General features: G+C 41.5%; 1 protein-coding gene across 10 annotated transcripts in view; it reads right to left on the bottom strand.

Annotated features, from left to right (window-relative positions):
- LOC122883570 (IQ motif and SEC7 domain-containing protein 1-like) overlaps window positions 1-13,723 on the bottom strand; it is an 88,574-nt gene that overhangs the window by 23,574 nt on the left and 51,277 nt on the right. The window contains exon 1 of one of the 10 annotated variants that reach the window (XM_044212453.1): window positions 10,150-10,307. The exons of 8 other annotated variants lie outside the window; for them this stretch is intronic. Coding sequence is in view for 1 of the 2 variants with exons in the window: in XM_044212451.1 (XP_044068386.1) it covers window positions 10,146-10,159 (14 nt within the window). In the remaining variant the exon portion in view is untranslated. Of the gene's footprint in view, window positions 1-10,145; window positions 10,308-13,723 lie in introns of those variants that run through there. One more of the 10 variants, XM_044212451.1, reaches the window with a different exon arrangement.

Below are 13,723 nucleotides of genomic sequence, written 5' to 3'. Positions count from 1 at the left end.
ACTCAATACATATGGTCTTTCTGCATTTCAGCTCCTACTCTGTCAGCCCCTTCTCCCCTTCAGTTTCACTGCCCTCCCTTCTTTTCCTCTTCCTTCTTGTTTTCAGTGTAAGGAAAGTTAGATACATTACACTTGGGACAAGGTCAAAGAGGCATCCGCAGGTCAGCTACATGTGCATCCCCACAGATGTAGCACCTGAATATTATCAGAAGAATAAAAAAACTTGGATTTTCCCATTGCAAAGAGTTTGAAAAGAGACAGAGCAGAGGAAAAGACAGCAAAAGAAATGACAAGAGGAAAGGATAGCGTCCTGGAAACTAGGAAGATTTTGGCACTGCATGCTCTGTCTACATGACATCATGCACCGTTTCTCATTATCTGCTTTGCTGGATACTGAGCGACTGAGACCTGCGCTAAGAAACGGAAAATAAAATGAAAACTCAGCCCTTGCCGGGTCTGGAAACAATTAGAATGGGCTGATGTCATAGTTTGATACAACAGCATACTAAATGAGTTGTAGTGGCCCGGGATAGCTTTGTGAACACAGAAGACTTTGTATAAGAGGAAAAAAAAGAAACACATTTTCCCTGTAAATTCTCAGGAACAAAGAATTTTTGTACATAAGAAGGATCTGGCAGCAGATGTATAAATAGAGCTGAAATGAGAGTAATTAAAGGATATGCTGCCTCTGCTCATCACATCCTGGCAGCAAAGCTGGAGCAGATGTGTTGCCTGTGGGATCCTATGGGAATGATCAAAGATCATCAGTGGCAAGGGATGTCTGAGAAACTTTTCTCTTTTCTCCTGTTCATACATCACTTAGTAATTCCAATCCGGATAGAAACAATATGTTTGTCCAGACACATGGAAACTGAAGGCTGAACTGGAGGAGATGACTTCTAAGATAAGTTTTGTTGCATCAAAATTATTTAAAGCAACTAAATGTTTTTTTAAGTACTACCACTCCAGACATATCCTTTACCCACAACTAGGACTGGGTATTGAACCTCAATACTTTTTTAGTACTGACTGAAATGTGTTTGCAGCAACAACAGTTACGTACCAATAGTCAACACTAAATGCCTGGTCAAGACTGAAGGCTTGTTAACTTATTCTTAAAAGAAATGGTTTTGGGAAATCCGCTTAATCGCTTTTCTTGTTGATAATTAGATGAGAAGATTGATACCACACTCATGTCTGTACTATAAATATGAGGCTACAGCCAGGAGATGGTTAGCTCGGGTTAGCAAAAAAGCTGGACAGCTAGCCAAGAACTCACTGTCCAAAACAGTAAAAAAAAAAAAAAAAAAAAAGTCCAGCACATAACGCCCCCTAAAAACATAACTGGTTGATTTTACACCTGTGTTTTAATTGGTAAAATTTAGAGGTGCTTTGGACATAGCTGGGCTAGCCATTTCCCATTGCTTTGAGTTTTATGCTATAAGCAAACCTGCTCCTGGCTGCAGCTTCACATTTAATGGACAGAGATGATAGAAGTTTAAGAGAGGCAATGGTTTAAGAGAGCGACTTTAATCAGATATTTACGGATTTAAAAAACTATTTTGCCAGTTTTAGACTACATCTTATTTAGGCAACGTTCTTATAGAGTTGCTTTTGTTGAGAGAACATATAACTACGAGAGGTTTAGCTTCCTTTGTTCAATGAAAAAAAGTTTAAACATGAGAAACATGTTTATACTCCTCAAAAATATTCGTTTTGTACAGTATATGTATCGAAACCCAGGTAATGTATTCGCACTAGTATCAAAAAATGTCCAACGATTCCTAGCCCTACCTACAACCAGCACAGCTGGGTAGCTTACACACAGCAAGAAGGAGCTAGGTTTGTGCCTCAGTCTTTTCTGGGTGGAGTTTTTACTTGTTCTCTTGGTGTTTGCGTGGGTTTCCTTTCACATTCCAAAGACATATGCAAGACAGGTGGGGTGGAGACTCAAATTGCCCAAAAATATGAATGTGGGCATCTAGTGACCAGCCCCGGGCATTTCTCTGCCATCCTCAGAATGACTGAGGGCAGAAAAAGCATGAATAAAATGACACCCTTACAATGGAAACCAAGCAAGCCTTTACTTTACAACTCAACCGCATGTTTATGTACTCCTTTCTGTATATGCAGTTCTGTAAAAAATACATTTCATGGAACCACGGCAAATACAGGACTCCAAAGCCGTACTTCTCCTGATTGCATGCATATGCTATCTCTCTCTAACTCTATAAAAGGCAGATAGAGGTCATGTATTGTGTACTGTTACCATTATTAGAAGCGGGCCCTGTTTGTCCATTTACAATATTTTCCTTTCAGTTCCACTCAATTACCAGACACCATATTTCTCTGAAGCTCTTCACTGTAGCCCCACCCCAGCACAGAAACACAGTTACAGCACAATTCTCCCCTGCTAAAAATAGACCCATGTGAGGTGACACACTGGTAAACACTGTGAGGGAGACGAACAATGCTGTGAAGAACAAGAGGAAGAATACACATTAACACAAGAGAATGACCACTGAATGCCCTGCTGATTTCATCTCATTATCTGTTTCCTGTGTGGCAGATCGATGTGCAGCGTTTTTCAATGACACTGAAATTTTGAGGTCAGTTGGAAAGCTGTGCAAGGCTTAGACTGGTGTCTCTCGTGGTTAGCGCTCAGAGGAGCCCTGACTGTGAATGTGACAAAGGCCACAGTGGGTATAAATACACATGGTGGTCATGATGGACACAGGAGCGTGACACCACAGCCAGAACAACAAAACAGGCGTGGTGGGAGCCATTCCACAGTGGGCTCTCAAGAGTGACAGTGCCACCCACTGGTTAGACATGATACTACACGTTCCCTTGAATACGCACACTAGGCCCAATGGAAAGACATGTGGCAGTGATGTCATTCAGGATGACTGAGGTCAGACGTGTTTGTCATGGTTGCAAGTTGGGAGGGTGGCTGGGTTATTCAAAGGCACCAGGATGTAAAAAGACCAGTCTTTTCTGGTTGGGAGATGTTGGCAGGGACATGTGTGTGTGTGTGTTTGTGTGTGTGTGTGCATGTGTGCGTGTGTGCGGGGCGGTTGGTGCAATAATCTATTTGAGGCAGTGGCAGACTGACACCTGTCTCAAGTCACACAGAGCAGGTCCTGTGGTTTACATGCACTATGTGTCAGGAAAATGAAAACAGCAAAGATGATCATCAGCATGTCTTATATCAATCTTCTTCATTCCCAATTGTTAAGATTGACAATAAAAGTACAGAATTTTTTTTATTGATAAAAAACATTCAACACATTTCCATTTCTGTTAATGCAAAAATATATATAATATTGTAAGAATGCAAATAGCTATGTAGTGTGCAGCGCATGCAATTGGACAGTTCGTACTCAACAATTATTTTTTTAAATCACTTTTAAAGCATTTTAAAGCCCCACAACCTTCCTAAAGCATCTGCCTCCCTGCCTAACAGCACCACGGTGGCCAATCAATCACCGAACAGACTCCCCATTTGTATAACATCAGCCAAACACTTTTAAAATCACGTCTCTCTGCTGTTCTGATTCCAGAACTGATTTCCAGGAGCCATCCATCAGCATAATCCTAGAGAATTAAAAAAAAAAACAACCATATCTATCACTTGACATAAACCAGACATGTTCGTAAAATAATGATCTGTTTGTGTGTGTGTGTGTGTGTTTGCACGTGCATGTGCGTGCGTGTGTTTGTGCGCCTGGCAATGCAATCAATTTGGAGCCTTGAGCTAAATGGTAATCACTGAACTGGGTAAATTGACTGGAAGGCTTAAAATGATAATAATTGCTGTTTCAATCAGATTCCATTCTTTGCCGACTGCATCAGTGATCAGATAAATAGCTGATGATCTGTTGTGTTGCTCAATCATTCAAATCACTCACAAGATTTCATTAGCAGTCAAGCATGAAATAGCTGGATTGTAGTTTAAATAAGTTTGTAGTAGAAAAACAGACATGTTAATTGCACAGAAGGTTTTGCTTGATGTATGCCCTTAAATTAGTGATTCAGCATCAAGTATGGATGCATACTTGACTATACACACATCCTGCTACATAATATGCTGACACAGATAGGGGATTAACGTTGAAGAGAAACAGATAAAGGGAGGAAACACAGATCAAAACCTCCACATTCCTATAATACTCAGACTGCGATGGCTTACATTCCACTGCTACTCACCTCTCCACACACAGCTGTCTAATCAATTTAGCAGAGTTTGCCTCGTTTTTTCTTTCCTGGACTCCACAGCCAGGACTCCAGTTACTTGCTGCTTTGCTCTGCCGCCCTTCACTGGCAAAGCCAACTGTGCCTCGGTGGCACCCGAAGCCCACAGCAGAAACACTACGGCTATTGAGCCCCAAGGAGCACCTCCCGGCTCGGCCGTCTACACTGGCGCAGGCCATTGTTTGTGTTGGCACTGTGTATAAAGGCAGCCTTTCTCATGTCTGCTCCATCATGCCTTTCCAGTCTTTGATTAGGAAAAACACAGTCACCCAACAACAGGGCCTACCCTGTAGTGATGGCCATGAGATGTGTCAGTATGTCTGCCAAATAATATTTGTTGTTGTTTTCTTGTTGGGACTCACAAACCACCAGTCATAATCCTGAGCGTTGTGAAGAATTTTAACATTTTCTTTCAGTTTCTGCTCCACTTGGAAGTGAAATTACAAAACGTATTTCATTTTAATGGCTCTCATTAGGCTGACAGTGATAGAATCATTCAGGAAACATAATGTTATTTTAGGAGAAAGTTCCCAAAACTGGAGGACCGAATACAGATGTGGGTATGTGAAGGCAGCTATTAGTATCGTGATCTGCTGTGCAAACACTGTGAAGTCACCTGAAGACACAATATTCACATAATAAATTTCAACCCAGAAGTCGTGCCAGTCATTTCAACCTTAGTTCTGTTGTGATTCAAGTCATTTAATCAACTTAAACATAGCAGTAATAATAAAAGGAATCAGACTACATAGGTTAAAAAACAAGTATTTCTCATAGCACTGACTAGCTAATCTAAATGGATCTGCGACTACACGTAAAAACTATTTTCATTAATTTTTTAGTCCCTAAGAGACAAGAAGTATGACAAATAATTAGACAGTAACTGAGCGAAACTGCTGTGTAAAGATCTCATTTGTCAAAGGAAATCCTAACTGTTTTTTTCTTCTTTTTTTTAACTCTGCACATCTAAGCAGAAAACAACCTCCACTCCAGACCAAGACATCAAATAATGAACATGAGAAAACTCAGGATCAGTTTACATGTGATGAGAACTTCCCCCAGCTGCCATGAAAACTTGATCAGTTGTATTTAAATATTAATTCAAAGCCACAGTTGAAAGCACCTCAACACTGAAAACAGAATTAAAAAACAAATAATTAATGATTCCCATCTCTCTTGCTTATGTCTTCACTAGACATCCATGTCAAGGTATTGGGAGGTTGAACATAAGCCAAAAGCAGTGTTTAGAAATTAAAAAAGAAGAAAAACTACTAACTGGTCAGTGAATTTTTTTCAAAGTAACACAGACAACCAGGAAGCAATCAATCATCGAACAAAAGCACAGAGATAAAGCAGTCATCCTCGATCTACATTCCTTTTGCTCGGGAATGTGAAAGGAAGTAGAGGAAACCTTTTGTGCAGGTCACGAGTGTGCTGAGAAATGTATTCATGTACATATTCCAATGGAAGATATCCTGAGTGTGCAAGTTCCATTCATACCACATTTCCACAAGACCTGGTGGGTGCAAGTCAGCAGATCTTATATTTCAACATACGCCCCATTCAGGCAGGCTGGGTAGGATATGAGGCCTGACTTAACAGAGCGATAGGGACATTCTGAGAATAACAAGCAAACTCAAATTCATGATAACAACCCCTGGAGGAGGGGTTACACAGCACCATGTTTATTGTTTCATTTCTCTCAATGCCTCCCATAACCTCCACTTGAGACAGTGCCAAGGCATTTACAAGTAAAAGAGGGTTACACAGGGGCATAAGGGTTAATTCACCATCTCTATGACAAACTACCTGACAGCAGCTAATGTTGTTTAATTCACTCACACACACACACACACACACACACACACACACACACACACACACACACACACACACACACACACACACACACACACACACACACACACACACACACACAAAACCAAAGCTTATTGGACAGTATCTAGCTCACATTGGAAGTCAATAACGACACAAGTCCTACAGGAGCGAGCTAGAGAAGAGCCAGCCACCCGTATCATACATCAACATTAACAGAAAGTTTGCAACACACCAGCCCAGATCAGAGACAAAAAAGACAAATTCCTGCCATTATAGAGGAATGGATTTCAAATGTAGAGTAAATCTGTCTGCTACCTTCGCTTTATCCTTGGAGGTTTGATGTACGCTCCATAAAGCTTACTGTTTTATTGCCTGAAAGCACAGCCTGGGTCTCTGCAGGCTGCAGGGCACATCAATCTGTAGCTCCTCAATTACTTATTTGAGACCCCTGTCCCGGCTCTCTGAGCCCACAGATTAACAAACTGGTCCTTTATGCAGTTGATTCATTGTATCACAATCTGTAATCATGTGAAGATATGTTAGTTTTAACAAAAGTGTTTAAGATGTTGCCAGGGTGAGAAATACAAAAAGCACCAAATACTGATACTTTTGTTTTTTGACTAAAGCATGACTTATTCTAGGTTTTCCATGATACACGCTTCCAAAATAAATGGACTTGGACTAGGATGTGGAAATATCAGCGGGCAGAGAGGATGTTTCTCTACCTCCCATTTTCTGGGATCCTACAAATTCGCCAGAGAAGTCGAGGGTGCAGCCAGAAGACTAATGTGTTTTACCTCGTTGGTTTGGGGATCTTTTTATTGAGAGGACTAATTCTGTCATTTTAATCAACTGAACCTCCTAACAGCCTCAGGTGTCAATCAAAAGCAGGAGGCTGTATCAGCAGAGAGTAATTCTCACACCCACATGATAATCTATGACTGACATAAAAATCAACATGGGCCATATGAGAATGTTTTCTCTTCTGGTGGAGTCAGTTTCCTCAAGCTGCTTCAACACAGTTACAGTTTGAATTCCGGGAGTTCACTTGCCCTTCAATGTTTTCACTTTTGATATACGGGCTTGGCAGAATTTCTTTTGTGGAAAAAGGAATATTTTGTCTATGGGAAAGAGCAGTCTGACGCTGTTTTACATCTGGTCTACCTCAGATTATGAGCTGCTGACCTTATTACCAGATCTGCAGTTCTGAGTTTACATCTTACTCAGGGTGACCTCAGGTACGAAAAGGGTGCTAGGGTAATAAGATACACTATACAAAAGGACACATCAACACTGGGAAGCAAAGAAAGTATTAAATATTCATTAATGGCAAGACTCTGGAGCCATATAGGTGCATTTCATATATTTTCTTTGGCCTAGAGCTGGAGCCAACTAGGCTTGGATTCTGATAGCTGGTTTCATTTTTGATCCAGTTCCAGTCGATAAAATGCCCAAAATTCACTCTGTTTTTTAGCTCTGTTTACCTCTCCAGTAAATCTTGAGAAAAATATCTGGCTTTTTAAGCTGCTAAATGCTCCACTATGTTCATCAGCTACTCACCAACTTTGTCCGTCTGCCGTTTGGTGCTGGGGATGTAGCGTGCAGTGGGTTTTTTGAGCTTTTTCGTTGAAAACAGCTGCCTGCTGTGGCTGGAAACGGTGCTGATGAGAGCAGTGAGAGTGGCTGTAAAACCATGAGCTGAGAGATGCTGAAAAGCTCCGTAGAGCTGAGGGGAACTGCAGAGTCTGGTGATAATTATCTGTGGGTTCGTCACTTCCAGCGACCTCTTTCACATTGTCGTAGTTATTTAATCTGTTGTTAATGTAAGAATATTGATTAAAGCAGCTTTAAGTTATGTACGACGTTTGTTGTTTAAAGAATCTAAAACAATTTAGTTACCTAAAAATTTGATAAGGGAATAAGATTTGATGAGCATATTCAATATTGGAAACAGATTCGATAAAATGCTATTGAACCCCTAGCCTATCTGGTAGCTATTAGTTAACTATACCTAGAAACCTCCCTGTTAGGGTTTGCAAAATATCGAAGGGACATAGTCCAGTCAGTCTGTCAGCCTTCCTGATACTTTCCCATCCCAGCTGTTAAACAAGTCCACTGTGTAAATAAGGTCAATTGCCTCACTTAAACCTTTAACCAGTAAATTGTGCAGCATACAACAAAGATGTTGCAGTGACAGCTGGGAAGAGTAGTTTCAGAGGGAGGGACATGGTGAGTCAGCAACACAGTAACATCCTCAAATCAAGCCTGATAACAGGATGAGATCCATTTCCATGTTTACGCTGTTCATGCATTTTGGAACTGCACTCTAAGAGCTCAGTCATCATTACCACTTTGAGTTACACAGGCGGGCCAGTGTCAGTGTGACAGGTACACTTTATTGTCTGCTGGACCTCCTGTTCAAGTGCATAAACATCTGCTTAGCATAAGGTTAAGATACTTTCGGTAGATGCTCCTCAGCATCATGTTTAAGCAGCTTTTTTGAGACCTTATTTATCTGTTTCCTATGGAAATGAATTACAGAATAATGAGCAGCATACACAAAAAAGCCAGTTCACCATTTTTGCGATTACTTTGCATTTAATGATGAAACACCAAGGAATTCTGTGTAATAAAAAGCTATTGAGATTCATAGCTGCTGCACTGTGCCTAATGATCCCAGAGGGGAATTCTGCCTTTTATTTGCTGTAGCACAAAATGTAACTCAGCAACGTCCTGGCTCCAGGACAACAAGATAACAATACATGTGACTTGATGGAGTGTAAGCACAGGACAGAGAAAAAGGAGATGGGGGGAGGTATGAACTGAGGGGAAGGACAGAGAGGAAGGGGTGAGTTGCATGTGATAAAGAGAAAGAGTGCTAAGGGGAGGCAAAGAAAAAGCGGCATGCATGCATTGAGTACAGTGCAGCTCTGTATTCTCAAACTGCCAGTCTCACGTACAGCATGACTGATGAGGGAGAAGCTGTCTCATGCTCTGTGCATCTAATAGGCTTTAATGATGTCCTCGCTAAGCCATCCATTCTGTTAACAGGTCTAATGAGAGGAGGTCCAGGTGGACTGCACTTCAGCTCTTCATGAACAATTGAGGAAAACATATCATCAGAGGTCCTACTATAGGTTTCATTGAAAAGATGTCAACAGAATGCTTGACATGAGCAGGACAATTGTCAGAAAGACATCGGGATTGGAAATGGGGGCTTGGCCAGTTCAGAGGCACATAAATCGGAGACAAGCTGAGGGCTAAAGGGCCAAAAAACAACCTGTTGGAGTTCTGTGGTTTATACAGCAGCTGGCAAGTCACAAATGTTTAAATATACAGTGCATCTTGATAAAGATGTTATTTTGACTCAAAATTAGAGACACAAATAAACACAAAGAACTCTCCCTTCCTTCCTGGCACTGTGCATCAGCGTGAGTGTGACATCAGACTACAGAGCAGCGGCGTTGGCACCCCAGTGTACCAGCATCAACAGCTCTATCATACATGTTTTTAATACAAATACACCAATACACTCACACATTCATCTATCCTTTTATTCTAATCATATCTCATGCAGGGCTGCAACTAATGATTATTTTCATCTTCGACTAATCTGTTCATTATTTTTCAGACTGAGTAATTGTTTAGTCTATAAAAAGTCAGAAAATAGTGAAAAATGCTCATCACAATTTCCCAGAGCCCAGGGTGACGTCTTCACATAGCTTGTAATATCCCACACCACATGTCTAAAAACCAAAAGAATCTACAATGATATAAAACAGAGAAAAGCAGAAAATCCTCACATCTGAGAAGCTGGAAATAGACAATGTTTGATTATGGTCAAAATAATCAATTATCAAAATTGTTGGTAATTAATTTTCTGCCTAATAATTTCAGCACTACTCTCAGGCATACACGCCAGCTCACCACATGCCTGCAGTGTCTGACAATGTAAACAGTGGCTGTCTTCGCAACAGAACCTATATGAACCTGCACTTCACAGCCAGAGAGATCACACACACACACACACACACCTTCAGAGTAGAGCCCACCTACCTCCACACATCTGTCTCCGGGTTGGCCCGTACAGTGTGAAACGAGATCCGGGCTTTGATGACAAATTGCTGCTGCTCTTTACAGAAAAGGTAAGGTGACCGTGGTGACTGGAAAGCTACAGAGGCTCTGTCAGGCACAGGAGACTGGGAATCTCCATCTGACTGATTTACTCTCCACTAATCAGCACATTCCCCTAAACGTCAATGAAAAGAGGAGGCTCTCCTCACACAGAGCACCCTCCCCCTTGCCTCACTCACAGCCTCACTCTTTCTTTGAATCTCTCTCTTTCATTAGTCTCTCTCTCTCTTTCCACTATCAGCTGTCCTCTCGTTCTCACCCCCCAACATGCCTCTACCGGGTCTGTGATCATTTATTCAGCTGCTGTGTTGATGTCTGTGGTTCAGTGGGGACACGTACGAAGCCTGTGTGTTGCAGCTCTGCAAGGTCACTGATTGTTTTTTTTCTCCCCTCCCTCTTCAGGACACATGGTGTTGCTGAAGGGGAAATCTGAGCTCTCAACCAGAACACATCCTCAGACAGCCCGAGCACAATCCAAAATGTAGTTAGATAACAGGTCATCTAACAGTCTTTTTATATTTGAGGAGAAATCAGAATATAATTTACATTTAGTCACATTGTTAAAGATAAAGGTTTGAATTTGTCAGTGGACAGAAACACGTGAAAAATCATTTTCGGTGACCATATATCCTTCTTATTCAGGAAAAATAGTGAGAGTATAGGATGTGATTGCGGCATCTGACACTGAGGGAGCTGACACTGTATCTGCAAGCAACACTGTCTAAGATTGCCATCCTGCAAACTTCCGCCTCTCCATGTTTCCTCTGTTTTTGTGTCCTGCTCTGGCCAGTTCTGTCCAGTTGGCCATAGCTGACGAAAATGAGTCAATACTCACAGAGCAAAAAGAGCAGAGATTCTCAGAAATGAGCCTGCATTTGGTGGTGTGGCTTCCTAGGATTTAGATAAAAAATAATACTGGTTGCCAGTTCTCTTTCTCTCTCTCAAAATTGTGAGTCATTCAACTAAAAACTAATACTTTTCCCCGCGGGTAAAAATCCTTATTATATCAGAACTGTTAAGTAAACCGTGGCAGTAAATCTCTACAACATCTATCTGGGAGAAAAGCCAAAGAAACAGGCTACAAGGCTGCAGCAGCCTCTGTGGGACTCCAGACAAGGCAAGAGCCCCCATCTGCCTTAATTTGTCTTCTCTCCACTCCCCGGATCACAGTTGAATTAAGACTGCTCATTTATCTGACTTAATATATCTCCTGTTGCTTAATTACTTAGCTCTCTGCCCTTAAATTACTCACAGGAGAATGCCCAAATCAATTGAATGAGTGGCCATTAACAGGCAGACAACTTTGACGGGTACAAACTTTGCTTCTTTATGAAAAGTGCAGTCAAAGCCGTGGACTGTCCACACAGTGGGAGGGAAATTTACATAAGACCAATATCAAGCATTCACAGGAGATTTTCTCAGACCTTGAGGCTGTTCTCTGTCCTGAAGTCTCTCTACCAACAGATGGTGCTAGTGTACAGTCAACGCTGTACTGAGAGTGATGTAGGGTTTAGGGATATATGACTGATCAAAAGACTCCCACTCATCTTTATCAAGAGGGGGCAAGGAAAAAAATTGATGTAGAGCAGCAGTGGGAGGGTTACTGTTTTAAAAATGGAGAAAATTTGTAGGGAGAAAGGAGTTACAACTACAGATTGTGAGAGGAACTTTATTCTGTGGTTCCCGAGGGATCTCATTTAAGCTGCAGGCGGACATGTTCGCAACTGTATGAGGACACAGGTTTGATCTCTTAGTCTCATTTGACAGAAATGAGTCTTCAATTCCAGCCTTGAGTGGCCCTTATTTTGAAAGGAACTGTCTGCAGCCTGGGTAAAAAGCCCCGACACCTACAGTAAGTTGAAAGCACAAGTTTCCCATTGTAATTCTACTACTAGTAATAATAATGATGCTGATAATTATCAATAATTCAACTCCTGTGTAGCACTGATTCATGTTCTGTGGTCAGATTAATTGCAGTCTAAAGGAAAAAAAAAAATCAATACAGACTGACAATATCTGTATGGAATAAATGAACCTTGGTGAATGATGTCACCGAGAAGGAAAAAATGTGACTATGGGAACCTGAGTGATACAGGCATTAGATGTGTCTCTGTGGACGGAGCCTCATAAATTGAAAGCAGGATTTATCACAATTGCATGCACGTGCACAGATCTCTGAGGCCAGTTGTCAAGGCAACAGCTAAGGCTGACGGGGGAAAAAAAAGGCACTGTCCATATCGTTAGAAGTTATACATGTCTGTGTACGTGCAAACACACAGCACACAGCAATTAGTCCAGTCAGGATAAACATTTAACTTTAATGACTGTTTACCAGCGACAGTCCCAGCCTCCCTGACAGTCTGGTTATTTCACTCTCATGCAGGGACATGTGCTAATTTCAAGTCAAAGTCATAGGCCCACACAATGCATGCAAAAAAATTCAGTTCATGATCAAATATGAATTGATGCAAAATTCTTTTTTTAAATTAGCTTTTATCTGCTTTTAATTAGCCTTAAATAATAGAGCCACAGAGTATACAGACAATGTATGTCCCATCTCCCAGTTGTGCTACGAATGATTCATGTGCTTATGATATTAGCATTGAGAATCTTGGACAATAATGTTCTGATGTTTAGCCAAGAGCTGTATTTTATCCATTTGGTCACATATTTATTGCATGCTGAGACAGAGCTGAAAGCCCCCAAAGGGACCACATGTTTTATAGAGTAAATGTGCTGTTGTGCCATTATCAACTCCCCCCGTCCCCAGACCCTAACCCACCTCGCTCATTTCTGACATAAATCAAAACACACTCTAGATAATGAGGGTCTGCTTTGTCACAGAAAAGAGTTGGCAGATTAACAGCAATTACTAACCTGAGCTCTACACGCTCAGCTTGTTCACAGCTGAGCATCAGCTCCCCGTACCTACAGTGGTGCAGGTAAAGGAAAGTGTACACACACTAACTCCCTTTCATAGCAAAGCACTGAGAGAGATTAGCAATAAAGATCTGAAGACCAGGCATGCCAGCCTTCACATTCCGCAGCAGAACATTACATTGGGTTCTAATTGAGCTGTTATTTTTTAAGTCTGCGTCTGCATGTGCGTACATATTTCTATGTGAATCAATAAATAAATGGAGTATTGCACACAAACTGAGATGTGCATATATGCATCTGTGCATGTGCAAGAGTGTGCACATGGCATAAAGACCACAAGGTGAAGAGTGTGTATAGAAGAGCTGCAGTGCAGCAGCATGAGCTCATCACTCTTCTCCCCCTCCTCCTTCACTGCCCCCATCCCACCCCTCCTCTCACTCGCCATTACATAAGTTAATGCAGCACACACCCTCATTATTCTCCAGGCAGGCGCTGTGAAGAGATGCAAAGGAATATGTCATCAAAAGTAGAATAACAGCAAAAAAGCAACAGAAAGAGAAAGCGCCTGTTTCCTTCTGAGCTTTCACAGTCCCCCACCGATCACAGAGAGCAGGGC

This window comes from Siniperca chuatsi, linkage group LG10 (assembly GCF_020085105.1).
Source record: "Siniperca chuatsi isolate FFG_IHB_CAS linkage group LG10, ASM2008510v1, whole genome shotgun sequence".
Taxonomy (NCBI): Eukaryota; Metazoa; Chordata; class Actinopteri; order Centrarchiformes; family Sinipercidae; genus Siniperca; species Siniperca chuatsi.
Note: the sequence above shows the minus strand (reverse complement) of the source record. Positions and strands in the feature narration are given on the sequence as shown.